The sequence below is a fragment of the Acomys minous genome (assembly GCF_964271855.1).
Source record: "Acomys minous genome assembly, chromosome: 16".
NCBI classification, from domain to species: Eukaryota; Metazoa; Chordata; class Mammalia; order Rodentia; family Muridae; genus Acomys; species Acomys minous.
The window spans coordinates 19,865,451-19,891,922 of record NC_140498.1 but is presented as its reverse complement, the minus strand read 5'-3'; the positions used below and the strand labels follow the sequence as shown (position 1 = coordinate 19,891,922).

At 49.8% G+C, this 26,472-nt stretch overlaps 2 protein-coding genes across 5 annotated transcripts; one reads left to right on the top strand and one right to left on the bottom strand.

The window, feature by feature from the left end:
- Positions 1-845: 845 nt before the first annotated feature.
- PHYKPL (5-phosphohydroxy-L-lysine phospho-lyase) lies at positions 846-21,511 on the top strand. 3 transcript variants are annotated; one of them, XM_084762424.1, is made up of 13 exons: positions 846-982; positions 1,630-1,748; positions 3,186-3,345; positions 7,543-7,617; positions 8,169-8,256; positions 8,333-8,449; positions 9,565-9,647; positions 9,890-10,115; positions 16,268-16,422; positions 16,637-16,723; positions 17,900-18,030; positions 19,101-19,169; positions 21,339-21,511. In XM_084762424.1, exons 1-13 carry the CDS (start codon positions 924-926, stop codon positions 21,368-21,370), a joined length of 1,401 nt encoding a protein of 466 aa, XP_084618550.1. In that variant the 5' UTR covers positions 846-923; the 3' UTR covers positions 21,371-21,511. The 3 variants fall into 3 exon arrangements, with proteins under 3 accessions (XP_084618550.1, XP_084618551.1, XP_084618549.1); XM_084762423.1 differs by lacking the exon at positions 21,339-21,511 and having other exon boundaries at positions 847-982; positions 19,101-19,823; XM_084762425.1 differs by lacking the exons at positions 16,637-16,723; positions 21,339-21,511 and having other exon boundaries at positions 19,101-19,823.
- Positions 19,393-26,281, bottom strand: HNRNPAB (heterogeneous nuclear ribonucleoprotein A/B). Of its 2 annotated transcripts, XM_084762435.1 has the most exons (8): positions 26,063-26,281; positions 25,730-25,976; positions 24,811-24,979; positions 23,846-24,004; positions 23,581-23,712; positions 21,104-21,203; positions 20,267-20,407; positions 19,393-19,996 (listed from the first exon to the last, which is right to left on the bottom strand). In XM_084762435.1, the coding sequence occupies exons 2-8, from the start codon at positions 25,951-25,953 to the stop codon at positions 19,926-19,928; spliced, it is 996 nt and encodes a 331-aa protein (XP_084618561.1). In that variant the 5' UTR covers positions 25,954-25,976; positions 26,063-26,281; the 3' UTR covers positions 19,393-19,925. The 2 variants fall into 2 exon arrangements, with proteins under 2 accessions (XP_084618561.1, XP_084618562.1); XM_084762436.1 differs by lacking the exon at positions 20,267-20,407 and having other exon boundaries at positions 26,063-26,279.
- Positions 26,282-26,472: the final 191 nt, after the last annotated feature.

The following is a 26,472-nucleotide window of genomic DNA, read 5'->3' as shown; positions in this document are numbered from 1 at the left end:
TGAGCCCGGTAATCTCTCCAGCCCCATAAGGTTGTTCTTTAGTAAGTGCTGTCAGCATTTTGCAGTTTTGTAGGGAAGAAAAGAAATGAGCAATTGGAGAATGGAGGGCCGGGGCAGACGACTGGCATGTGGACAAGACTGCCCCGCCTGTCCCAAGTCTTTGTTCCAGGGTTTATCGAGGCAGGCAGTCCCAGCGCTCAACACCCGAGGGCGTATCTCTGCTCTCCCAACTCCCTGACCGCAGAGCTCGCTTGTCACTCAGTGTGCTAGTAGTCCAGGAGACCTTATTTTAGTCCAACCTCTGCAGTGAGGCTATTGTGTGCCTGGGAGCAAAGCTCTTTGCCCCCTACCAACCGCACACCCCACCCCCGGGCCTGTTTCCTGAACAGTACATAAGGAAAGGACTCTTCAACCCTCTTCATATCTGTTCACTGCAAGATTCTCTTCGCGGAGTCACATGTCCAAGTTCACCCTGCCTGGCCCTGGCATGAATCTCCAGTGATCTCCGTGGTCTGCCCCAGCAGTGGCCCCGAGCTCTCCTGCACCGGTCTGGGGAGGTTTACGACCTCACAGGGCGTCAGTCACGTTTTAAGCGCAGAGAGAGCGACTTGCTCCAGCGTGCCCAGCCGCAGTCCAAAGTCCCGCTCAACCCGGCGACCTGGGGACACATTTCTGGGAGAAAAACCACAGGGGTAGAGGAGAGAAGGGTAAGGTACGACCCTGGACCAGAGCAGAGTATCCATGAGCTACGGCACAAAATGCAAGCGAGGGTGCGCGCTGGTTGCTTGAATAAATAATTGAACGCCAAGGAGGGAAGCTCCTGGGGGCGGGGCCAGCACTGAAGCCCCACCCAGAGCTGACGTAGGCGGGAGGGAGGCAGGGCCAAGCGCGCAGCGTCTGGCACCGACTGACAGCACGGCGCCATGGCCGGGGACCCTCGCGCCAAGGCTGCCACTCTGGACCTGAGACACCGGCTGCTCAGGTACCGGGTGCGGGCTTGGAAGGCGCGCATAGCGCCCGCCCCGAGTCCCTGACTTCCCTTTCTCTCTCAGCCTACTAGAAGCCACAGTGGGCCACCCCGCGGCTCAGGGGCGTCCCCTGCCCCGAGGAGGAGAACGGGGCTTTGCCCCCTGGCATCCTAAGGAGCTGGGCCTTACGGGGGGGGGGGGCGGGGGGGCAGTCCTGTCATTGGCAGGATTAGAGGAAGTCTGGTTTTGGCCTGTGAGGGGAATCCTTGGTGCCACGTGGAGAGGAGGCGATGGCTGGAGTTTAGAACTAGACCTAGCCACCACTATCGGAGGCAGCAGGGCCACTGGGAAGTTCGGGCTGAGTCCAACTCCTAACATGGGGCTTTTCTTCAGGAAGCCATTCCAAGGCCTCTTTCACCAGGACCCAAGGAACTGGTGTGTGCAAGCAAAACTGAGGGGGCCACCAAGGCTTAAATAGTTTTGTCTCAGCAACTCTCTGCCCCTGTCCTGCTCTCTTAGGAATGAGAAGTGACAAGTCACACCTTGCCCTGCAAGCTTTTGTCCTTTCCAGAAGCCAGCAGAGTGAAGGAGGCTGTGACCAGGGGAGTCCCCACTTTGGGTCTTCAGAGAGAGCTGTCCCATTCTTTGCCTGTCCCCACAGCTCTTCCTGCAGACTGTTTTTTCCTGAGGACCCTATTAAGATTATCCGAGGCCAAGGACAGTACCTGTACGATGAGCAAGGGCGAGAGTTCCTGGACTGTATCAACAACGTGGCTCATGGTCAGTATGATGATGCCTTCTGACCTTTGGTGAGGTAGGAGAGGCGGCTGAGGCCATAAATCTGAGGGCCTTCAGTCTTTGTGAAGTCGCCTGAAAAGGCCCCACATCACAGCTATGCTAAACCAGGCCGGAATCAGAAGTTCAGGGAGCAGGGTCCAAGCTGGGTATAGAGCCCAGCCATGACCACAAATGTAGCATGATCATCTTGGCCCTGTACAGGGTCATGACTACGGGCCTTCACCCATATTGCCTGTTGCAAGGGCTACAGGAAACTCTATGAATTCAGCCTACCCGGGCTCCCAGAGCTGATGGAGGGAAAGGCAGGTTGCGTTAAAGGCACATTGCAGGCAGATAAAGGTTAAAAATCCAGGACTCTTCCCAGAACTCAGGGGACAGAGGCCAATGGATCTCTTGAGTTAAAGGCCACCCTGGTCTGCGTAGCAAGTTTCAGGACAACCAGGGCTTCGCAGAGAGACTCTGTCTCAAAAACAACAACAACAACAAAAAAAAACCCACCCATCAGGCTGGTGGCTTTCACCTTTAATCCTAGCACTCAGGAGGCAGAGGCAAGTGGATCTCTGTGAGTTTGAGGCCAGTCTAGTCTACAAAGTGAGTCCAGGACAGCCAGGGTTACACAGGGGAAACCCTGTCTCAAAAAAAACAAGACAAGGGCTGGAGAGATGGCTCAGTGGTTAAGAGCACTGATTGCTCTTCTAGAGGTCCTGAGTTCAATTCCCAGCAACCATGGTGGCTCACAACCATCTATAATGTGATCTGATATCTTCTTCTGGCACTCAGGCGTACATGCAGGCAGAGCACTGTATACATAATAAGTAAATAAATTTTTTAAAAAAACAAAACAAAAAAAACCGGAGCCTTGTCGCTCATTGGACAGTAAATAAGAATCAACTAGCCACTCACCTCCAGGTGTTTTGGATAATTGTTAATTAGTGTTAACTTGATTTGATCCTGCTTGGCATGTGGTGAGCTCTGACCGACTGTTCTGTTACCGTGGTCAGCCGTCCCCCTCCAGCTGAGGGTCTCAAAACACCTAAAACCATGGGTTTTCTAGATAACATTTCTACAGGACCACCTGTCCAATCTCTCTGGAGACCTTCCATTCCATGCCAGCATCTCTGTGCACCCCACCCCCATCATTAGCTCCCGTCTTCCCACCTTGCCTTCACTAACTTCATCTCACCTGGACGGATTTGCAGATGGAACTTGGGGGGAGGGGGAGCAGGCTGAGTGGAGTCAGCCATGTGATGGAGGGTGGCCCTCTTGCAGTTGGCCACTGCCATCATGGGAGGGGGGGCAGGCTGAGTGGAGTCAGCCATGTGATGGAGGGTGGCCCTCTTGCAGTTGGCCACTGCCATCATGGGAGGGGGGGCAGGCTGAGTGGAGTCAGCCATGTGATGGAGGGTGGCCCTCTTGCAGTTGGCCACTGCCATCCTATCGTGGTCCAAGCTGCACACGAACAGAACCTGGTGCTCAACACCAACAGTCGCTATCTGCATGACAACATCGTGGACTATGCTCAGAGGCTGTCGGAGACCCTGCCGGAGAAGCTCTCTGTGTTTTATTTCCTGAATTCTGGGTAAGTGAACAGCAGCCAACATGCTGCTGAGAACCAAGTTCAAAGAAGAAAGGCATCCATGTGGGCACCGCGTAGTGGAGCAGCGGGGTTGGGGGCAACTTCAGGGCGAGGCTCGCCAAGCTTCCCAGCTGCAGACCCTGTCAACCCCGGAGCTTTCTCTGTTGTTTCCAGTTTCTTCCTTTGTAGGGGACACCATCCCCTAACTTCCAGGCACATTGGGACTTAGTGAAGTAATGGGTTTAGCTCTTCCTGGTGGATTCAGCCCTCAGATGGCTCAGCAAGCTTTAAGGACATAAAGTGGTCCCAACAGAGAAATGTGAAATCATGGAAGGGTCCTTCTCTGGGGCAAGAATACAGAGTAAGGAGGCCTAGGAGCAGTGGGGGACCTGACTTGACTGTGCTTCCACGTAGCATGTAGATGCTAAAAGCTCCTGAGGTGGTAGTCAGGGGAGAAGGAAGGAAGGGTGCAGTCACTCTGGGATAAGTATTCTTGTCTAGGTTGGTCACCACCTGGCACAGCCTGGGCAAAGGCCTTGTGTCGTAAAGGGGCAAGGAATGCTTGCTGAATTGAGAGTTTGAGTGAGCAGACCCTGGGAAGGGATCCAGGACCATAGCCAAGTGGGAGAAGTTGTTTTTATCTTAAGATCACTAGCAGCCAGGCAGTGGTAGTGCACACTTTTAATCTCAGCAGAGGCAGGTGGATCTCTGTGAGTTCATACTTTTAATCTCAGCAGAGGCAGGTGGATCTCTGTGAGTTCAAAGCCAGCTTGATCTACAGAGTGAGTTCCAGGACAGCCAGGGCTATATAGAGAAACCCTATCTCAAAGAAAATAAACAAACAAACCTAGAAAGCCATTGGGAATGAGGGTTGGTTTTTTTGTTTTTTTTCTGGTGCTGATGAGTGATGCTTCTTTTTCATGTGTGTTGCGTGTTTGCCTGAGCATGTCTATGCACCATGTGCATATGCCCCGTGGAGACCAGAAGGTGGTCTCAGGTCTCCTGGAACTGCAGTTATAGACAGTTGTGATCTGACATGTGGGGGCTGAAAACAGGTCCTCTGAGCCAGGCATGGTGGTGCATACCTGTCATCCCAGCACTTGAGAGGCAGAGGCAGGTGGATCGCTGTGAGTTCATGGCCAGCCTGGTCTACAAAGTGAGTCCAGGACAGCCAAGGTTACACAGAGAAACCCTGTCTTGAAAAAAAGAAAGAGAGAGAGAGGGAGAAAGAAGACAGGTCCTCTGGAAGAGCAGCTGAGCCATCTCTCCAGCCCCCTCTGAAGGGTTTTAGTTTTTAGTCGGGAAGGTCGTGCTATCAGGATGGGGAGAGCGAGAGTAGCTAGTGTTGGGCACTTGCACTAGGAGGGGCAGTGATGACAGAGTTAGGATGATGATCACACGTCTGAGAGAAAATTCCAACAAATAGCATTTGGGTTAGAGGAACAATCACAGGTGACATTGCCACTTAAGTCTTCAGTTTCCTGGAGAACTTCGAAGGAGAATTTACCTTCTTCGTTTCGCCGGTAAGGAAGTGCACTGACGTAGTGTGCACAGGCTTTTCCGTCCCCTAGGAGCTACAAGAGCCTAGTCTAGAACCCCTGGAAAGGAAAGGGAACTGGGCACAGGAAGGCAGGTCCTGTTGTCGTCCTTCTGTGTGGACTCCAGCGACATGTCTCCAAGTCCTGTGACCTCTCTGCTCCCTGACCTGTTTCTCAGCAATTTGACAGAGTTGGTGTCTACCAGCTGCCAGGGCCACTCCTCCCCTGTTCTGTGGGGCAGGTCCCACTCCGGTTTTTTTCTCCCTCTGTGATCTCATCTATCTTCTTGGAAATAAATGGCACCCATGTGCTGGCGACTCAAAAATCTGTATCAAAAAAACAAAAAAAAAAAAAAAAAAAACCACAGACGCTGGAGCTGTAGAGATGGCTCTGCAGATAAGAGCAGTGTCTGCTTTTCCAGAGAACCCGGATTTGACTGCCAGCACCTGTGTGGCCACTCACAACCCTCTATAACTACATTTCTAAAGATTCCAATGGTATGTTCATGGACACCAGGCACCCATGTCATGTAGATGTACATACAGGCAGAACACCCATACACATAAAATACATTTTTTAATTGAAACAAGAAGGAGAGTTGGAGAGATGGTTCAATGGTTAAGAACAACACTTGATGTTCTTGCAGAAAATCCAAGTTCAGTTGCCAGCACCCACATCAGGTGGCTCACAACCTCCTGAAACTCTTCAGTGCCCTCTTCTGGCCTCCTTTGGCACTGCACTAACAACCCAACCCCCACCATCCCACCACCATCCCCCCCCACCCCACTACCACCCCCACTACCCCAGGCCCCCCCCCCCGCCATATAGACCACATTTACATTAAAAAATAAAAGGTTTTTAAAACCCAGATGCCTCCCATGTTTTCTACTTAAGGTTCTAACTAAAACATCTGACATCTGAGTTATCTCCAACTTCATATATTCAAAAACAACCAAGAATTGTCTGTTCCTGGGCATGGTGGCACACACCTTTAATCCCAGCACTTGGGAGGCAGAGGCAAGTGGATCTCTATGAGTTCAAGGCCAGCCTGGTCTACATAGTGAGTTCTAGGCCAGGCCAAAAAAAAAAAAGTAAAATAATGCTTTTTGTTTTTTGAGACAGTTTCTCTGTGGAGCCTTGACTGTCCTAGACTTGCTTTGTAGACCAGGCTGGCCTCGTACTCACAGTGATCCACCTGCCTCTGCCTCCCAAGTGCTGGGACTAAAGGCGTGCTTCACCACCGCCCGGCTAAAATAATGGTTTTTTTGTTTGTTTTCAGACAGGATTCCTTTGTGTAGCCTTGACTGTCCTGGATTTGCTTTGTAGAACAGGCTGGCACCAAACTCACAGAGATCCTCCTGCCTCTGCCTCCCCAAATGCTGAGATTACAGGTGTGCGCCACCTCACCCAGCCTGTAAAATAATGCTTAAAGAATTGCCTTCTACCAGTGCCTGTGTGAGATCACAGCACTGCTTCTCTGAGATGCCCTGCCCTGCCCCACCCCACCCCAGGCCTATCTAATCTGCCCCCAGGATCTCTCTTAGGTCATCCCCATGGCTCTCAGGCACGCAGCCTGCAGGGCCTCCTCACTTCCCACCTCATTCCCTTAGAAACAGCCAGGCTGGCTCCTAAAATGAGAGCATCTCTTTCTCCTCCTCCTCCTCTTCCTCCTCCTCTTCCTCCTCCTCCTCGGCTCTGGGAGTGTGGCTGCATAGCTCCCCATTTCCTATGCTGGCCCCCTTCCCTCGGTTGCCTGACCATACCAAACAGAACAGGACCCGTGTGTTCTCTTCTGGAGAACTAGAATCTTCTCGGGATTTAGGGCAAATATTACCTCTTTGTGGATCTATCACTGACCTCACTGTATGGATGGCTAGGGCAGCCACAACAAACAGTTACAGACTTGGGGTTTAAGCAATAGAAATGTATTTTCTCAGGCCAGGCATGGTGGCGCACACCTTTAATCCCAGCACTTGGAGGCAGAGACAGGCGGATCTCTATGAGTTTGAGGCCACTTGGTCACACAGTGAGTTCAGCCAGGGCACTGTAGAGAGATCCTACCTCAAAAAGTAAAATAAAGAAAAACAAATGCATTTTCTCAAAGTTCTGGAAGCTAGAGTTCCAACACCATGGAGTCAGTCCCGAGGCCTCACTCCTTACCTCGCCCCTGACAGCCTTCCCACCCACCTCAGAGGGTCCGTGCAAATGTCCCTGTATCTGGGGAGCCAGCTCATTTCTCAGATGGGCGTGAGGCTTGCCCCAAGTACTCCTTTCAACTCACCTGTTTAAAGGCCTCATCCACACAGAGCTCATTCTGAGGTATTAGGAGTTAGGGCTTCAACACAGCACTCTGAGAACAGTTTACTCCATGACCCGTTACCTACACGGAGCCTCCTTTGGGTCTCCCTCAGCACCCTGGGCGGTGTTGGCGCTTACAGAAATGATCACTCTGTCTTCATTGTGCAGCTCTCAAGATGGACGTATCAGAGCCAGGCTCTGATGGTGGTGCACGCCTTTAATCCCTGCTCCTGATGCACAGAAGGCACTAGATGTTTGCCAAGGGAATGGTGTCGCGAGAATGCTCTCAATGCCGGAAGGGCCCCTTCTCCACGGGACGCGCGCTTGAGTGGTATTCTAAGTCATCCCGTATTTTCTGTCATAGGTCAGAAGCCAATGACCTGGCCTTGAGACTGGCTCGCCAGTACACAGGACACCAGGATGTGGTAGTATTAGACCAGTAAGTACAACCCACAGCCCTGCTTCTCCGGAACTGGGCTCCACAGGCCTGGTAGGGGCCTGTGAGGCTCTGACCTTGGGCATTAAGGGGGACAGAGGAGGAGGATGCAGAGACATTGAGAACCAGTGAGGCATGCAAACCAGACCCCAACGACACCTCCCTGGAGGCCTCGTCTTCAGCCCTTTCTAAAAGACCAGCTGGGGGGTGAAATCAGCCCCACAGCATTTGGAGATTCAGCTGACTGAGACAGAGAGCAAAGGGCGTTAGAAATTAGTTAAGACTTGAGATGCATTATAATCCTCCATCCCAACTGTACAGAGGAAAAACCTGATCCAGGCTGGTCAGATGCTTAGAATTGTGACATGCCAGCAATCAGCCTTGCAGGAAGCCGCTCCAAGCCTGGACTCATCCCCAGATCAAGGGCTTGGTGCCTGAGTCAGAAAGACTGCCCTTTGCTTGTCTTCAACAGTGGCAGAGAGTAGATAGGGCTAGGCCAGGGAATAAATGCCACCATTTGCCAGGACCTAAGCCCACATCCTGCTTCTCCCTAGTGCTTATCACGGTCACCTGAGCTCCTTGATTGACATCAGTCCCTACAAGTTCCGGGACCTGGATGGCCAGAAGGAATGGGTCCATGTGGTATGCACACCCACCGTCACAACAGCTCACTTTCCACCCCCAAGCCTGCATGACATGGCAGTGTCTCTCCCTACAGGCTCCTCTCCCAGACACCTACCGAGGCCCTTACCGGGAGGACCACCCCGATCCAGCAAAGGCCTATGCCAGTGAGGTGAAACGTGTGATCAGCAGTGCACAGGGGAAAGGCAGGAAGGTAAACCACATCTTGACCTGAACAACTTAATGAGACTCTATACAAAATAGTTTTTTAGTATTTTGTGTGTATGGGTGTTTTGCCTACATTTATGTCTATGTACCATGTGTGTGCAGTGCCCTTCGGGGCTAGAAGAGAAAACTGGATCCCCAGGACTAGAATTACATATGGTTGTGAGGCACCATGTGGTTGCTGGGAAGTGAACCCAGATCCTCTATACGAGCAACCAGTGCTCTTAACCACTGAACCATCTCTCCAGCCCCGGACTTTTTTAAAAAGTAAGAAGGTGAGAAGCCTGGTGTGGTAGCACACACCTTTAATCCCAACTCAGGAGGTAGACATAAGTGTATCTCTGAGTTTGAAACTCAGAGCAAGTTTAGTACAGCCAGGCCTACAAAGAGAAACCCTGTCCCAAAAATCCAAAAATAAATGAATATAAAAGAGGCAATTGGGCTAGAGAGATGGCTCAACGGTTAAGAGCACTGACTGCTTTTCCAGAGGTCATGAGTTCAATCCCCAGAATCCACACGGAGGCTCACAACCATCTATAATTTGATCTGATGCCCTCTAATGTACATGCAGGCAGAGCACTGTATACATAAAAAAAAATTTTTTTTCAAAGAGGCAATTTCCCATTCTATCAACTGTCCAGTGTGCCAGAGAGGCCTCGCCAAGGGGGAGCACTACGGGGAAATCATGCACAGGCGAAGAAGGGCTTTAAGCTGGGCAGATATGACCTCAGTGCTGGATTGAAGCATCCTCCTGAGGGCAATATGAAAAACAGGAAGACGTAGGACAGCATCTGCAGTAGCAAGGGACAAGAAGTAGGCTCAGATGTGACAGCCATGAGACAGTGGGTGTCGGCAAGATATGTTAAAGGACAGTGTGGGTAAGGATGAAGACACATTTTTGTTCTAGGCAGGGTGAGACTGGTGCTGGCCCACATGGGGACAGGGAAGAAAAGGTTTATGAGGTGGAGGCTGGGGTACACAAGTGACTTCAGATGACTGGAGCAAGCCCAAGTACAAGGGGACTGAGGCATCAAGAGGGTGTCAGTCACACCCTCAGATGTGACATAGCACCCAAAGAGGCACTGCCCTCTGTCTCATCCACAGATTGCAGCTTTCTTCGCTGAGTCTCTGCCCAGTGTAGGTGGGCAGATCATTCCCCCAGCTGGCTACTTCTCCCAGGTGGCAGAGTGAGTAGACGGCCGGGCCCTGCCCAAGGGGAGGGTAGGATCTAATTGGGTTTCCTGAGGTCAATTCCAAATTCCAACTACAGCCTGGCCCGATGGCCAGAAGTTTCTGAAACAAACCCTTAAGGAAATAGTGGCCCCCCCTGGGAAGGCTAGCCATATGCCCAAGGTGAGGACTCAACCCCTCAGGACTTCCAGCTCCTGGTCAGCTCGCCACAGCCATGTTGGCCGTCTGTCCTCCACAGGCACATACGCAGGGCCGGAGGGCTCTTTGTGGCAGATGAGATCCAGGTCGGGTTTGGCCGCGTAGGCCAGCACTTTTGGGCCTTCCAGCTGGAGGGGGAAGACTTTGTCCCTGACATCGTCACCATGGGCAAGTCCATCGGCAATGGTCACCCTGTCGCCTGCATGGCCACTACCCAAGCTGTGTCAAGGGCATTTGAAGCCACGGGTGTAGAATACTTCAACACGGTGAGTAATGCTGCAGGACAAGGGTTCTGTTAGCTGCCACTCAGCTGCCATTTCCTTAGTCAGCTAAGACCTCAAGGCTATCCCTGTGCCCAGCCTGAGGGACTCTGAATGCCCTCCTCTGGGAAGCAACAGTCAGGGGAGGTTTTTTGTTTGTGTAGCACTGACTAGCCTGGAACTCACTATGTGGATCAAATTGGCCTCAAACTCAGGAATCCACCTGCCCCTGCCTCTCAAGTGCTAGAATTAAAGGAGTGGGGCTGGAGAGATGGCTCAGAGGTTAAAGGCACTAACTGCTCCTCCAGAGGTCCTGAGTTCAATTCCCAGCAACCAAATGGTGGCTCACAACCATCTATAATGAGATCTGGTGCCCTCTTCTGGCATGCAGGTGTACGTGTAGCCAGAGCACTGTATATATAATAAATAAATAAATCTAAAAAAAAAAGTGTGTACTATCTTACCTGGCCTGGGTGGGTCAGATTTTTTTTTTCTCCTGAGACAGGGTTTCTCTGTGTAGCCTTGGCTGTCCTAGACTTGCTTTGTAGATCAAGCTGGCCTTGAACTCACAGCAATCCACCTGCCTCTGCCTCCCGAGTGCTGGGATTAAAAGTGTGCGCCACCATGCCTGGCAGATTTTTTTTTCTTCAAATACTGTAAAACATCTTTCAAAATTGTTAATCCACCGGGCGTGGTGGCACGTCTTTAATCCCAGCACTCAGGAGGCAGAGGCAGGTGGATCACTGAGTTTGAGGCCAACCTGAGTCCAGGACAGCCAAGACTATAACAGAGAAACCCTATCTCGGAAAAAAAAAAATTGTTAATCCAAATGCTATCACAGATAAGGCTGTATAAAACACACAGAATGCAGGAATCCCTTTCCTTCCAGCAGCAGCTGCCTACCTATGGCAGATGCTAGCTAGAGTCAGAAAGCTGAAGAACCAGCCTTAAATCCCAGCAGGTGGATTGCTGTGAGTTCCACGCCAGCCTGGTCTACAAAGTGAGTCCAGGACAGTCAAGGCTACACAGAGAAACCCTGTCTCAAAAAAAACCAAAAAAACAAAAAAACAAAACAAAAAAAGAAAAAAGAAAGAAAGCTAAAGAACCAAGCCAGGCATGGAGGTGCATGCCTTTAATCCCAGAGGCAGGCAAAGTTCAGGGCCAGCCTGGTCTACAGAGTGAGTTCCAGGACAGCCAAGACTACACAGAGAAACACTGTCTCGGAAAAAAAAAAGTCAGTGTGGGAGACACAAGGTCCACACCCTGTCATGGAGGGAAAGGGCCTTCACACACACCCAGTTCAGTGGCTCTGAGGCAGCAGGTGCTGGGTGGGTGCCTGAGATCCTTGGCCAGAGCCTCCTGCAATCACAGTCAGTGACCTTGAAGAGAGTAAAAGTATGCAAGGGGTGTGCAGCCTGGCTTTGCTGCTGCTTTTGTTTCACAGTGGTAGTGATCAAACCCCGGCCCCTTTGTGCCATGCAAATGCCTAACCCTGAGCTACCTTGGCTCCCAAGAAAGCTTTCCTTCTCAGAGATGGGGACTGAAGCACCCTGTGGAAAATCTCTGGTCGTCGATGTGGAGAAGAAAACGGCCCAGAGAAGGAAAGGGGTTGAGTGTTCACTAGGACTTCCATAAACAGCTGTTTGAATTTTTAAGGAAGTCAGCATTTGGCAAGATGTCAGACAGGCAATGAGGGTCACTCTAAGAAAGGGAAGTGGCGTCTGATCTGGTGCTTTCGGTAGACATCACTTTCTGCCCAAATGACAGCCTCTGGCCTGGGTGGTCTTCATGTCAGGGCAAGAAACGCTCCTAGACTGTGTTGTTAACTCTGGAGAGCCTAGGTTGGTGGGCATGGTATGTCATGGTCTGCTGTGACACCAGAAGGGACATCCAAACAGGACATGGACACAGGGCCGAGGGACAAGTAGAGGAGACAGAGAAGTCAGGAGCCAAGTCTGTAGGTGAGCAGTGGCTAGCCAGCTGCGGAGGGAGGCTTGTTTCCTGGCCCAATAGGGCGGAACCTGGCTCGTAATGCATAAGCTAAAGCCAGCCCTTGTCTGTGTACCGCCCTCTAGTTAGCTGGGTACTTGGTTATTGTCGTTAAAGGCTTTTACATGTATTTACTTGTTTATGAGTGCATGTGTGGCTACTCATGTGTGAGAGTCAGAAGACAACTTTGAAGGGTCATTTGTTCCTTATATCACGAGTTCTAAAATTCTAACTCAGTCCAGCAGGCTTGGCAACAGGCACCTTACTCCACTGAGCTACCCCACCACTACTGATAAACTCATGAGATGCTTTTGCCTCCGATAAATTAGGATCCTGACTCTACCTTGCATCTATCCTGGTGTTTGTCCCTAGACTCTTGATTCTGAACCCTAGTTGCTTCTTGACCTCTCATGATGCACATTAACTCTTGGGACATTGTGGGTTATTTTTTGCCTGACATATTACCAAGAATCATTTATATTGTTTGGCACTCTGGTTTTCCATTTTATGACATCCACACTTGACTCATTCATATCTGCTGATGTGCTTTGAGGCTGTTCTCTGGGCTACTGTAAACATTCTCGTTTGGTTGGTTGTTTTGATTTTTCTTTTTCTTTTTTTAAATGTATTTATTATACATTATACATATGAGCACTTTATCTGCAAAAGAGGGCATCAAATCACATTATAGATGGTTGTGAGCCACCATGTGGTTGCTGGGAATTGAACTCAGGACCTCTGGAAGAGCAGCCAGGTGCTCTAAACCACTGAGCCACCTTCCAGCCCTGTTTTGATTTTTCAAGACAGGGTTTCTCTGTGTACCCTTGGCTGTCCTGGACCACTTTGTAGACCAGGCTGTCCTTGAACTCCCAGAGATCCGCCTATCTCTGCATCCCAAGCGCTGGGATTAAAGGAATGAGCCACTACTGCCTGGCTCTGTGAAAATTCTTAACAGTCTGTTCTCCATGTGCAAAAGATCAGTTACAAATTAACCCAGAAGTCGAACTGGTAGGCCAGAGGGTGTGCCCATACTCTTTCAGAAGATAATGGCATGTGTTCCCAAGCTGTTCACAGGTCAAAACAGCTCACCCATACTTATTGTTTGGGGCTTGTTTTGTGATAGGCTTTTACTGTGAAGCCCTAGCTGGCCTGGTACTGAAGACACAATCCATCCAACTTCAAACTGATGGGATCTTTCTGTCCCAGTTGAGCGCCAGCAAGATTACAGGAGTGTGTGCACCTCCACTCAGCTCAATACTTGTCTTTGCCAGTCAAAGACACACACACAAAAAAAAATGGTGATCCATGTGGTTTTGACATGCTGTTCCCCAAATTCAGATTTTGTAAGCCATCTCTATGATTTTTAGAGTTGTGTTTGTTTGGTTTTCCTAGAGAGGGTTGCTCTATTTTAGCTCTGGCCATTTACCTGCCAGAGGGTACAGAGGGCCTCTCTCCGCAGCACTCTTCCTAGTGACTACCCACATGTTCCCTCTTGTGTGGAGTTTGTGTCTGTTTCCATTCTGTTTGTTTGCTTTGGTGAGGTTTTTTGGTTTAATTTTTGGAGACAGGGTTTCTCTGTGTAGCCTTGGCCATTCTGGACTCACTTTGTAGACCAGGCTGGCCCCAAACTCAAGTGATCGCCTGCCTCTGCCTCCTGAGTGTTGGAATTAAAGTGCCACCATGCCTGGCCTGTTTTCATCCTTTTTAAAAGATTTATTACTTATACAGTGCTCTGCCTGCATGTATGCCTTCAGGCAGAAGAGGGCACCAGATCTCCTTATAGATGGTTGAGAGCCACCATGTGGTTGCTGGGAATTGAACTCAGGACTTCTGGAAGAACAGTGTTCTTAACCTCTGAGCCATCTCTCCAGCCGTTTTCATTCTTTAGCTGCTAGTGCTTGTGAAATTTTCTATGTATCAATAAATAAAGCCAGGCGTGGTGGCACATGCCTTTAATCCCAGCACTCGGTTGGCAGAGGCAAGAGGACTGGTTTGAGTTCGAGGCCAGCCTGGTCAACAGAGTCAAGAATGGCCAAGGCCACACAAAGAAACCCTGTCTCAAAAAACAAAAAAAAGAAAAAACTTTTCTGTGTATATGCATTTGTCTGTGTGTTTCTATGTGGAAGACACCTATCGAGTTGAGGTTAGTTTCCTGCTAATATATACTATTAACACCTTCAGACACTTGCCAGTGGTCTTCATTTCTTTTATATATTTGTGAGAAACCATCTAAACATTACCAATCATCTCTTGAGTGTTTGGGTTTTTTGCTTGTTTGTTTGTTTTGGGTTTTTTTTGTTTTGTTTTGTTTTAGATGGATCTTACTATGTATCCCTGGCCAGGCTAGAAGTCACTGTGTAGACCAAGCTAACTCTAAACTCCAAACTTACAGATGCATGTACCACCATGTTACTTGGTACACTTAACTTTTTACCTGAATTCCAGGGATCAAACTCATAGCATCAGGCTTGCACAGCTGGCTCTTAATTACTGAGCTGCCTGGCCATCTCAACTGGCCTGAGGTTTTTGTTTTTTTTTTTTTTTAAAGATTTATTTATTGTATATGAGCACTTTATCTGCAGAAGAGGGCACCAGATAACACTATAGATGGTTGTGAGCCACCATGTGGTTGCTCGGAATTGAACTCAGGACCTCTGGAAAAGCAGGTGGTGCTCTAAACCACTGAGCCATCTCTTGAACCCCGAGATTTTTTTGTTTTTTTTAAACTTTTCTTTTTTCAAGACAGGATCTCTCTCTGCGTAGCCCTGGCTGTCCTGGGACTCACTCTGTAGACCAGACTGGCCTCAAACTCAGAGACCTGCCTGCCTCTGCCTCCCAAGTGCTGGGATTAAAGACTTGCACCAGCACGCCCTGCTCATTTTTACAACTTTATATGAAACCAAATGTGATGGCACATGCCTTTAATACCAACACTCAGGAGGCAGAAGCAGGCAGATTGTTGAGTTCTAGGCCAGCCTTGTCTGCATAGTTAATAGGCTAACTAGAGCTACACACTGAAGCTCTACCTCAAAAAAGTAAGTAAAGGTGAAAAATATTTTAGATGGTCCAAACTATAAAGTACAAGGTGAGTGTCCAATGTCCAGAACCCAGTAAAAAGCCAGCTTAGTGGCACAGTTCTGTCATCTCAGAGTTAGGAAGGCAGAGACTACATTCCTGGACAGCCAGCATAGTCTAACTGGTCTGCCCCAGGTCCTAGGAGAAGATGGGTCTCACAAACAGGGTATTTCCTGATAACATCCATATCCAAGGACAGGTTTACCTCTGATCTCTGCACCCATATGGGCATGCACACAAGCTTTTTGAAAAGGTCTTGCAATCCTGGTTGGCTTGGAACTGTGTCGGTCAGGCTGGCCTCAAACTCAAGAGATGCACCTGCCTCTGCCTCCAGTGTTGCTGGCATTAAAGGTGTTTGCTACCAGGCCCTACTTTGTTTGAAAACAGGGTTTCTGGAGCCAGGCACAGGCAGATCTCTGTGAGTTTAGGGCCAGCCTGGTCTACACAGAGAAACTATCTTGAAAAAAACAGAAGGGGGAAGTAGGAGAGACAAGGTTTCTGTGCAGCCTTGGACGTCCTGGAACTCACTCTGTAGACCAGCTGGCCTCAACCTCAATCTGAATGCGTCTCTGCCTTCTGAGTGCTGGTATTAAAGGCATTTGCCACCACTGCCATGTAGGCAGAAACTCTTGAGCCAAATTCCCGGACTATTTCAACTTGTTATTTCAAAAGATTCATGCGTGGGACATTTTACCCATGTGTGTCTTCGTGTTCCATGAGTGTGCTTGGTGTCCAGAGGCCAGAAGGGGCTGGACTAGCTCTCTCACCTCTTATACATGGCCTGAGTTAAGACCCAGGAAGACGTAAGAGTTCATAGGAACCCCCCAGGAAACCAGTTTAAGATAACCCTAAGGCAGGTGCGGTGGCACACGCCTGTAATCCCAACACTCAGAGAGGCAGAGGCAGGTGGATCTGTTGCGTTTCAGGCCAGCCTGGTCTACAAAGTGAGTCCAGGACAGCAAGGACTACACAGAAACCCTGGCTCAAAAAACCAAACATTTGGGCCTGTGGCCTTCCCAAAATTGTCTTTGTGGCAAGTCCATGGATTATGGTCCATTTGGCAGAGCATCTGACATTACCATCCCCTGGCTTAGTTTGGTGGCAACCCGGTGTCCTGTGCTGTGGGGCTGGCAGTCCTGGATGTCTTGAAAACAGAACAGCTCCAAGCTCATGCCAGTAATGTGGGCAGTTTCCTAATGAAGCACCTCAGGCAGCAGAAAACCAAGCATCCTATCATTGGAGATGTCAGGTAAGATTCTAGGGGCACACTAACCAAAATACCAGCTAGGGGTTCAGCACTGTTCCATCTCCTACCTTGGAATAAAGAAATGTCTACATCTACCCTCTATATAAACTGGGATTCTGAAGACCTTCATCCCACACCAAGGTGGGTGGGGTGGGGAGGGGATTACACCGGAACAGAAAGGCAAGGACCTTGGCTGTAATGTCACCACCTCCTCCAGGGGCACTGGGCTCTTCATTGGTGTGGATTTGATCAAAGATACCCTGAGGACACCAGCAACCGAAGAGGCAGAATATTTAGTCTCCAGGTACTTTTTCTTAAAATTAAGTTGCCTTCCCAAAATAGGAAACACTATGGGCCCCTTGTAGCTAGCCTAGAGCAATGAGCCTCCAGCTTTCTATTTGGCTGAAAGCCTGTAGCAGCCAATTTGAAACACCCACCCCCTTCAACTAAACCTACTCCAACCATGAAAAACCCTGGGTCAACTGGCCTCGGCCAGCTCATCCACTCCAATGAGGATCACAGATTATACATTGTCACATAAAGTGGGGGGGGGGGGGGGACACACACACGCACACCTTTAATCCCAGCACTCGGGAGGCAGAGGCAGGCGGATCGCTGTGTTCGAGGCCAGCCTGGTCTACAGAGTGAGTCCAGGACAGCTAAGGCTATACAGAGAAACCCTGTCTCAAAAACACCAAAAAAGGGCCGGGTGTGGTGGCGCACGCCTTTAATCCCAGCACTCGGGAGGCAGAGGCAGGCGGATCGCTGTGAGTTCAAGGCCAGCCTGGTCTACAAAGTGAGTCTAGGACAGCCAAGACTAACACAGAGAGACCCTGTCTCGGGGGAAAAAAAAAGCCAAAAAAAATTAAAAATAAATAAATAGATAGTATAGAAGCCAGGGCCCAGGCTAGTGTTGTAATTGTAGTCACTCTAAGGAATTGGCTGACCCCAAATCCTTCTGGGACAAAAACTGAGTCAAAAAACAAAACAACAACAAAACAAACAAACGCCACTTAGACTAGGTGTGATAGTGTGGATGGAGTTGGGTAGGTATGATATGGTTGGCTTCAACTATAGTAAAAGCCAATAAAGCCTAGGCAACTTAGTAAAAACCTTATGAAACTCAACACACACACACACCCGCTGTGCCGGGCGCGGTGGCACACGCCATTAATCCCAGCACTCAAGAGGCAGAGGCAGTGGATCTCTGAATTCGAGGCCAGCCTGGTCTACAAAGCAAGCCCACGCTAGCCAAGGCTATATAGACTTTGTCTCAAATAAAAAAACAACCAGCTGTCATGAGAGCCAAACAGGTGGATCTGAGTTCTAGGCCAGCTGGTCTGCAGAGCAAATTCTAGGACACCCAGAGCTGTGTAGTAAGACAGTGGTAGGTTATACACAATGAACAGTATACCTTGGGTGGGGACCAGCTAGCTGGCCAGAGAACAAGGGCTGTTGGTAAAGTGTCTTATTCTTGCAGGCTGAAGGAGAACTGTATTTTAGTGAGCACTGATGGCCCTGGGAGGAATGTTCTGAAGTTCAAGCCTCCAATGTGCTTCAGCCTGGACAATGCACAGCACGTGGTAGCAAAGTTGGATGACATTCTAACAGGTAAGCTCAGTAGAACACCCATCTAGCATGTATCAGGCCCTGGGTTCAAGACAACACTACAAGTTGTGTAAGACCAGTAACTAGAGCCTCCCAGTATGCACCAGGGAGCCTGTAAGAAGCCTCAAGAAGTGTGGCCTTTACCTACATGCGCTGACAGGCATCAATATGGAACTCAGCTGGACATGGTGGTGACCACCTGTGATCCCAGCATTTGGTAGGTAGAATGGCCAGAGAGCACGTGTTCAAGGTAATCCTGAACTACCTACACTGTATCTTTTCAAACCCCCCCCCAAAAAAAAACCAGGTGGTACAGACCTTTAGTCTAAGCACTTTGGAGGCAGAGGCAGACAGATCTCTATAAATTGGGAGGCCACCCTGGTTTATAGTTCCAGAACAGCCAGGAATAGAGAGCCAAAACCCAAGCAAACATGTTAGGCCTTGCAGTAGTAGCACATACCTTCAATCCCAGCCTCCATCTATAAAGTTCTGTGGCAGCAAAAAGGGGGAAAATAAGATTTGTGCATTTATGCACGCCCTGAATATTAATGACAGGAACATCATTTTATCTTTAAGCTAGGGCGTCCTCAGCTGCTGAGTGGCTAAAATGAATGGCTGACTGCCATCAAATTCTCCCCATAACCTCTAAATCACTCAAGAAGGTCAAGAGCAGCCAAGGTCTCCCTCAATTTATTTAAGGAAACTACTAAACTGGAAATTATATGCCAAAGTGGTTGTTATACAAAGCTCAGATCCCAACACACAAAAACCAGCCAGCAAGGAACCTATCACTTCAGTGTTAGCCAGCCCAGTCCCTAGTGGATGTTTGGAGTTGGTACAGTTCTGAAAGGGTTGTGTGTACAGAACACGAGTGGTTGGTGACTTGACTAGACACAAGTGCTTTGGGCTCACATATGGGACCATCTGTGTTAAGGAAATGGTGGGACATATGCCTAGATAGACAAGTGGCCCAACCTCTAAACTACCATTCCAAGAATCCTAGAAACTGAGGGTAGACAATACTGGGGAACCATGTAGGGCAGATCTGTGGTCATCTATGGTCACTTTTGCAGACATGGAAGAAAAAGTAAGAAGTTGTGAAACACTGAGGATCCAGCGCTGCTCAGTCAAGCACCTTCCAGGTAATCAGGACTTGTGTTTGCTAGATAGAAACTAAGGCTATGGAGCATAATGCATGGCAAGGTATTCTCTAGATATGGAGGCTATGGGCACAAAATGGTAGCTGAAAAGATCAGGTGGGAAAACAGCTCCAGGACCCCTGTTACAGGGGACCCTAGTCCCAGAGCACCTAACACCTCTAACGCTGGGCAAGGTCTCACAAGAGCATCCCACACTCACCCAGGCTTGGGGGGTTTTTTAATTTTTATTTCAAAAGCTTGGATAGCTTCAATATCCAGGTCGTGGCAAAATCAGGACACGTGTAAAATACCTTACAATACATTAGATTCCCAAGAGGTACCAAAAAGTACAGTAAAATTAACACTTCCATTACTGGAAATGTATGACACAAATAATATAAAATTAAAAGGTGAAAAAGGTGACACTGGTTTCCTAAGATACAGTTTACTCTTTACAACCAGGGTCCACAGGTCCAGGCTACAGAGCGGCAGCAGGAAGCAGACCCTCCAATCTACAACAGGGTAACCTGGTAATAAAATCAGCCCCCTAAATGCCACTCTGGCCTCTGAGACGCCACACGCTGCCTACAACAACTAGAGCTCTGGAATAGTAAACAGGAGAGTGATTTCCGGGGTAAATTTTAAATAAGATGCACATGGGACAGGCCATAAAAGTTTGCCAAGTTAAATTTGGTACATAATTGTGTTCACTCCGCGTCCAAACAAAGCGTGTGCGGTCAGTCGGCCGCTCCTGCCGCCTCAGTATGGCTTGTAGTTATTCTGATGGCCACCGCGTCGCTGGCTCTTCCCGTAATTTGTACTACCCTGACCTAGGAATAAGAACAAGGTTGTGGTTGTGGCTACTACTTAACTGTATGTACAATTATTTACCCAGTGCCAGGCGCTTTTGCCACATATCCTCATAATTTAATACCAGCTTCTCACATCTTACTGAGAAAGCTAAACCAGAGCTCCATGTGGTAGCTCCAGCATATGAGCCAGGCCTGTCTGACTCCAAAGTCCCTGCTGCCATTGGCCCCTGAACTACCTGACCTGCCTCCCCTAGGAGGAAGTAGATGGGGCCTCCCTCTCCTACTTACTGTAGTCGTAGCCGGGGCCGTAGCCGTAATAGCCATAGGGCGAGTAGTCGTAGCCGCCATAGCCAGGCCCGTAGCCCTGCTGGTAGCCGTAGCCCTGGTTCCAGTAGTTGCCGTAGCCCTGATTCCAACTCTGACTCTGACCTGTGGGGGGAGCAGGGCACAGGGGCCCATGGACCATTTAGCACACGCAGGAGCTAGGATGGAGGAAATCCTGCCCTTTGGGTGGCGGGGTTACTATGGCAACAAGTAGAAGCCAAGAGGCTACTGTTCTGGTATAGAGGGCCTTAGGCCCAGCCTTGTAATCCAGGAGGTCAGGATGCCAGTTAACTTCATTTGGGAATATTGGAAAGCTTACTCACACTCATATCACCCTCTGATCACCTCCACCCTCCCTTGGCAGCTTTGCCTTGAAAAAGATGCAGTTCAGGCTTTGGAGTTAGAGGGGCCTGGGATGGAAGGAGCTAAGCGCCTGGCACAGCTTTGCCTTTCTGCCCACAGGTATGTGTGTACCAAGACGCAGGACAGCCACAAAGCTAAGCACATCCCACCGTGCCCCCACCATTCTTCCCAGTGCAATGCAATTGTCCCCTTGGCCTGGGGGCCCCCAAGCTGCACAAGAGAGAGATAAGGCTCTTTCATTCCATGAAGCCACTGAACCACAGCAACACAAGCACATAGCCTCCACCCAGGAAAACCATTCCTACACCTGAGCTGTGCCCACCTCACACCCAGCCTGCCCAGGCCTACCCTACTACACAGAACACCAAGAGGCAATCCCAAGACAGGCACAGAAAGCTCCTTGCAGGCAGGGAAAGTCTTTATCCAGCTTCCACTTACCTCCACTGCCTCGGTTCCCTCGGTTGCGGTTTCCTCGGCCCCCAGAGCCATACTGCTGTTGCTGATACACTTCTTTGGGCTGGGCAACCTTGATTTCACACTAAAAGCCAAGAGGACACTGGGTCAAGGTCTGTGGGACAAGCTCAGGCTGAAATGCTACAAAGACTTCTATAGTAGTCAATGCTCAGTTGCTTGCTGGCAGGACACTAAAGTTTTTACTCTTTTCTTTTTGCAGAAGATACTCATCTTAATAGGATGGCAAGATGACCTCCACCTTACAGATAAAGCAAGTGTATGGGCTTTGTTAGAAGCCATAATGCCTGGCGCTCTCCTCTCTAAGAATTGGTCAATTCTGGTCTACAAAGTCCAGGACAGCCAAGGCTAACACAGAGAGGCCCTGCCTCGAAACCCCCCTCCCCCAAAAAAATTTTGGTCAATTACTGAGATAGGCTTTATTTCTAAATCTCAACAGTCACTTTTATGCCTGAAAACTTCCAAGAGGGTAAAAAATGTTTCTGCTTTGTTTCTAAAGGCAGTCCTGACACACTCCCATTTAAAAAAAAAAAAAAGATAAACTGGGCAGGCACACGCCTTTAATCCCAGCTCACTGGGCTGGCATAAACAGGCAGAACCCTTCAAGTTTGATAGTAGCCTGGTACAGAGGGAGATGCTGTCTCAAAGACAGGTGGGAGGATGTTCTTATCTCCCTATCAAGCTATGCTTTCTATTTTAAAAAAGACACTAAGAAATTTGGATATTTACTGAAGTCCACCAGTAGCAGTCACTGCCGCAGAGGCTCAAGGCTCTTCCTACTACTTCACAATAGAGCACACAAAAAAAGAGAGCAGTCATTTCCAGTGGAATAACTTAACAATGTCCCAACTGCCTACCTAATCCCCAACCCAGTGAGAATGGCAGAGAACCTATCTGGAGCCCCACCCTAGCCCATCTGGCTGCCACTTCAAGTTCTCCAGTAAGAGACATTCAGCCACACCTTCAATCCTCCTAAATTTGAAATCTATGACTGCAGCAGCACACCACGTCACTAAACATGACTCCACATTTGCAGTTAACAGGATCCCAACAAGCTTTTTAGGTCATTGCCTACAGTAGAGTTGACTAAAACATGCCTAAAATGGGACAAGAATTAAAAGTAGTAGCAAAGCTCTGGAGCAAGACAGACATCAGTTCAGATGGAAACCCACTTACTAACTACTGAGGTCCAGAAGACTGACTTTTTTTTTTGGGGGGGGGGTTGTTTTTCAGAGACAGGGTTTCTGTGTATCCTTAGCTGTCCCGGACTCGCTTTGTAGACCAGGCTGGCCTCCAACTCAGTGACCCACCTGCCTCTGCCTCCCAAGTACTGGGATGTTGGGGGGGATGGTGTGATGTATTTTGATGCTTACTGTCTCTAACTGACCTTTTGCTTAATAAAAAGCTATCCCACCTGGGCCGGGCAGGAAATAGGTGGGACTAGGAGAAGAAGGGAATTCTGGGAAGGACTGCCTCAAGGAGAAAGGAGACCTGAAGTAAAGGAAGGCCACCATGGGATAGCTGGAGAGACAAGCACATGGCTGGCAGCGTGGATAGAAAATCCAGCTCAGATAAAAAACATGAACAAGTATATGAGATTATGGATGAGAAGTAACTTGATAAAAGTTATTAGAAACAGATGACATAAGATTGAGACAGGGATCCCATGTCTGAGGCCCTTCTATAAAAAGTAGTTTAGAAGACTGTTATTTGCCCTGCCCCAGGTTAACCAAGGCTACTTTTAAAATATAACAAGTGTCTGTGTCTTAACTGATTGCTAGCCAAGCCTACAGATAATATAGATAATTTTTAAAACAATACTGGGATTAAAGGAGTGCACCACCACACCCAGCTCAGAAGACTGATTTCTTTACAACCACTGCAGATCTCCTAACCCATGGACCATACACTATCAATCCCTAACACTAAAGCAGGACAGGAGTCTAGTCAGCAGCTCTAGTCACAGAAGCCAGGCTTCCTCTGCCTCCTTTACACCTGGTTTTAGTTTTTAAAGTGCCTTCTGAGTACAGCATGTGGTGATGCCTACAGAGGCCAGAGAGCATCAGATCCCTTGGCCTGTGGTTATAGGCTTACAGGTGGTTATAAGGCACCATGGGTGCTAGGAATGAAGCAGGGTCCTCCTGAAGACCCTGTTCTTAAGCCATGGAGCCAGCCCAGCATCTCTTTGAGAAGGACCAAACCGTGTGTGTGTTTGGTTTTTTTTTTTTAGAGACAAGGTTTCTCTGTGAAGCCTTGGTTGTCCTGGACTCACTTTGTAGACCAGACTGCCCTCCAATACATAGATCTGCCTTGCCAAGTGCTGGGATTACAGACATGTACCACTATACATGCACCACCTAACCTAGAAGGCTCTTACAAGTTAGTCTACGCTACTAACCTAAGCTATACTGCCAAGAGCAAGTGAAGCAGTTATGACACCTTACCTTGCTTCCACTGACAGTATGAAATTTTTTCTCCAGAACTTTCTTCACAGGATCTTCCTCTTTAAATGTAATAAAAACAAAACCCCGTCTTTTATTCAGCTTGGGATCTATTGGAAGCTCAATAGCCTCAATCTGTAAAAACATAAGCAAAGTTAAGGTTTAAACCCCTCTGGTACCCCAGAATAGATAAGAACCTAAGAAAAGACCACTTAATCTCCAGCCAGGCAAGGCCAGCAAAAACCAGGGAGAAACAAGCCACACTCACCTCCCCAAACTGGCCAAAGTACTCTCTGATCTTCTCCTCCGTGGCTTCAGGATTCAGACCTCCCACAAAGATTTTCTTCACAGGATCCTTTTTCATAGCCATAGCCTTTTTAGGGTCGATGACACGACCATCCAGCCTGTGCTCCTTCTGGTCTAAGACCTGTGTGTAAATCAGAAGTGTGTCAGGTTCTACACAAAGTAGCCTTACTTCTCTCTAGAGCTAAATGGAGTTCCCAGCCCAGTGTTCTCCAAGCCTCCCACACCGATCACCACCTGGGCACACACAACCCCATCAGCCTTTGGACATGCTCTGTACCCACTTTTCTAACCTGTAGACTCACCCTTTCAATAAAGTAGCAGTGGCCAAGAACTCAGCACCATCTAGTGCTGAACTCCTCCTCACTCTGCCTTCACTTTTTCTGAGATTTAAGATTTGTGGTCCCATCCCCATTTAAATTGGACAAAAGCATCTATCCTCCCAGCAATCTTCAACTTTTTGTTTTTTTCTTTTCCCAGACAGGGTTTCTCTGTGTAGCCTTGGCTGTCCTGGATTCCCTTTGTAGACCAGGCTGGCTTCGAACTCACAGAGATCCGCCTGCCTCTGGCTCCCGAGTGCTGGGATTAAAGGCGTGCACCACCACCACTGCTGGGCTTAGAGCCCAGCAACTTTTAATCTCTACAGTAAATATTTAGCACAACACCAAGCCCACGAATAGACATACAAAAGACGTAGTAAGAGAAGGCCAAAGGCAGTCCCTAGTTCCTGTCCAAAAGTATCCTCCTGCAGGATACTCAACAAGCTCTTAAATTACTGTGAAATGTAATCCTACAGACTCGCTCCCTCACATGTATTCCACTCAACCTGCACTATCCCTCGAAACCTGTCTCTCTCATCTCACACCGCAGGGCACAAGGTCCTTGGGACTCAGAATCCTAACAGAGACTGCTGCTGAATCCCCAGCTTACCTTCTCCACACTGGAAGAATCCTTGAAGAGGATAAACCCAAACCCTCTTGATCGTCCAGTGTTCGGATCCATTTTTATTGTACAGTCAACGACTTCTCCAAACTTAGTAAAATAATCCTTTAAGTCTTTTTTGCTGGTATCCCAGCTCAGACCACCAACGAACATTTTTCTGAAAGTGAGACAGGGTCACAAATCTTAGAAACAGATGGATTTTTTTTCTTTTTACATAAGCATGTCCCTGGATACACTTTGCAGGCCAAGTGTTTGTGAAGCCACTGTCCCAGGAACCAGTCTGCCGTGGAGCCCCATTTCAAGTTAATCCCTCAAATATTACTCTGCAATCTGACTCAACTAGAGCTCACAGCTGAACGACATTGTATAGCCATACTGCGGGAAAGGCACAACGGGGGTAAAGACTAACCTATGACCTTTCGCAAGTTTAAATTAGCGTGTTTTGCACACATCAATCTACAAGAGCTCGCTTTCCGTTCTTCCCCGCCTACCGAAAACCGGTCCCAGAGAACTCATCGAGCTTCCTGGGGCCGCGAGCGCCCCAGGGTTCAGACTATGACTCCGCCCCTCGACCGGAGGCAGGCTAGGCCCGGCTCGCCGCGCGCCAACTCCGCCCACGCAGCCCAGACGCAGCCCTCGCGGCCCGATTCGCGGTCGGCCGCTTTTCCTCTTCCGGGGCCGCCCGCCCAAGAGGCCCGCTGCGGTCTAAGCACCGCGCGCGGAGCCCGAGAGGGCCGCACGGTCGACCCCGCAAACTCCTGCAAAACTCCAAAGCGCCTGACCGCGCCCGGGCCCACCGGCGGGCGCGCCTGGCACCGCTCCGCCGCCCGCCCGCCCATCCCCCCGCCGCGTGGCGCCAACAAAAGACTGTCCCGGAACAAAGGCGGCGGCCCGCGGCCGCACCTACCCCGCGTCCTCCTCGTTCTTGCTGGCGTTGATCTGGTCGCCCTCGGCGCCGTTCTGGTTCCCGCTCGGGGGTGCAGTGGTCCCGCCCCCAGATGCGGCCGGGGCGGCGGGGGTCGCCGCCCCAGCGCTGGGCTCGACCGGGGCCTCGCCTTCGGGGGCGGCCTCGTGTCCGTTCTCGGTGGCTCCCGTCGTCTCCATGGGCTGCTCCTCAGCCGCGTCCGACATGGTCGGCCAGGCCGCAGCGGCTCCTGGAACGAGCGGCGACGGCGCGTCAGGCCCCGCGGCACTCCCCAAGCTCCCGCCCACCGCCCGCGGCCCGGCCCCGGCCGCTCACCTAGCCGCCGATGACGCCGCGAGGCCCTACTCGCCGCGGAAGGCGACGCGGGCTTGGCCGCGCTCACGCTCGCACCCCCGGGGGTTCCTCCGCGTCCACCGACGCTGGAGATCCGCTCGGCCGCCGCCGTACGCTGCTGGCAGACCAGACCTGAGCTCTGTCCCGCGCGGTGCCACCGCCTGACAATGCCAACTCGTGGAGCTCTTTATAATGCCGGAGCCGGGAGCCACCTCGCAATAAGCGATGTTCTCATTGGCTGAAATGAACCGCCACTCGCCATTGTCCTGGCATGTTATTGGCTGCCACCGCGCGCGCGCTCTAGATCCGGGCGGGCTTTGTCCTCATTTTAGAACGCGCGCGAGTCGGAGAACTGCGTACTGTTCCGGTCACCGGGCGAGCACCTGAAATGT

Excerpts from the sequence above, each read along its gene's own strand:
- HNRNPAB (XM_084762435.1), bottom strand. The coding sequence starts at position 25,953 with ATGTCGGACGCGGCTGAGGAGCAGCCCATGGAGACGACGGGAGCCACC. Across the intron at positions 21,204-23,580 it reads ATACTGTCAGTGGAAGCAAG|TGTGAAATCAAGGTTGCCCA; the intron begins GTAAGGTGTCAT and ends CTTGGCTTTTAG. Across the intron at positions 20,408-21,103 it reads AGGGAACCGAGGCAGTGGAG|GTCAGAGTCAGAGTTGGAAT; the intron begins GTAAGTGGAAGC and ends CTCCCCCCACAG.
- PHYKPL (XM_084762423.1), top strand. The coding sequence starts at position 924 with ATGGCCGGGGACCCTCGCGCCAAGGCTGCCACTCTGGACCTGAGACAC. Across the intron at positions 983-1,629 it reads CTGAGACACCGGCTGCTCAG|CTCTTCCTGCAGACTGTTTT; the intron begins GTACCGGGTGCG and ends CTGTCCCCACAG. Across the intron at positions 1,749-3,185 it reads TATCAACAACGTGGCTCATG|TTGGCCACTGCCATCCTATC; the intron begins GTCAGTATGATG and ends GCCCTCTTGCAG.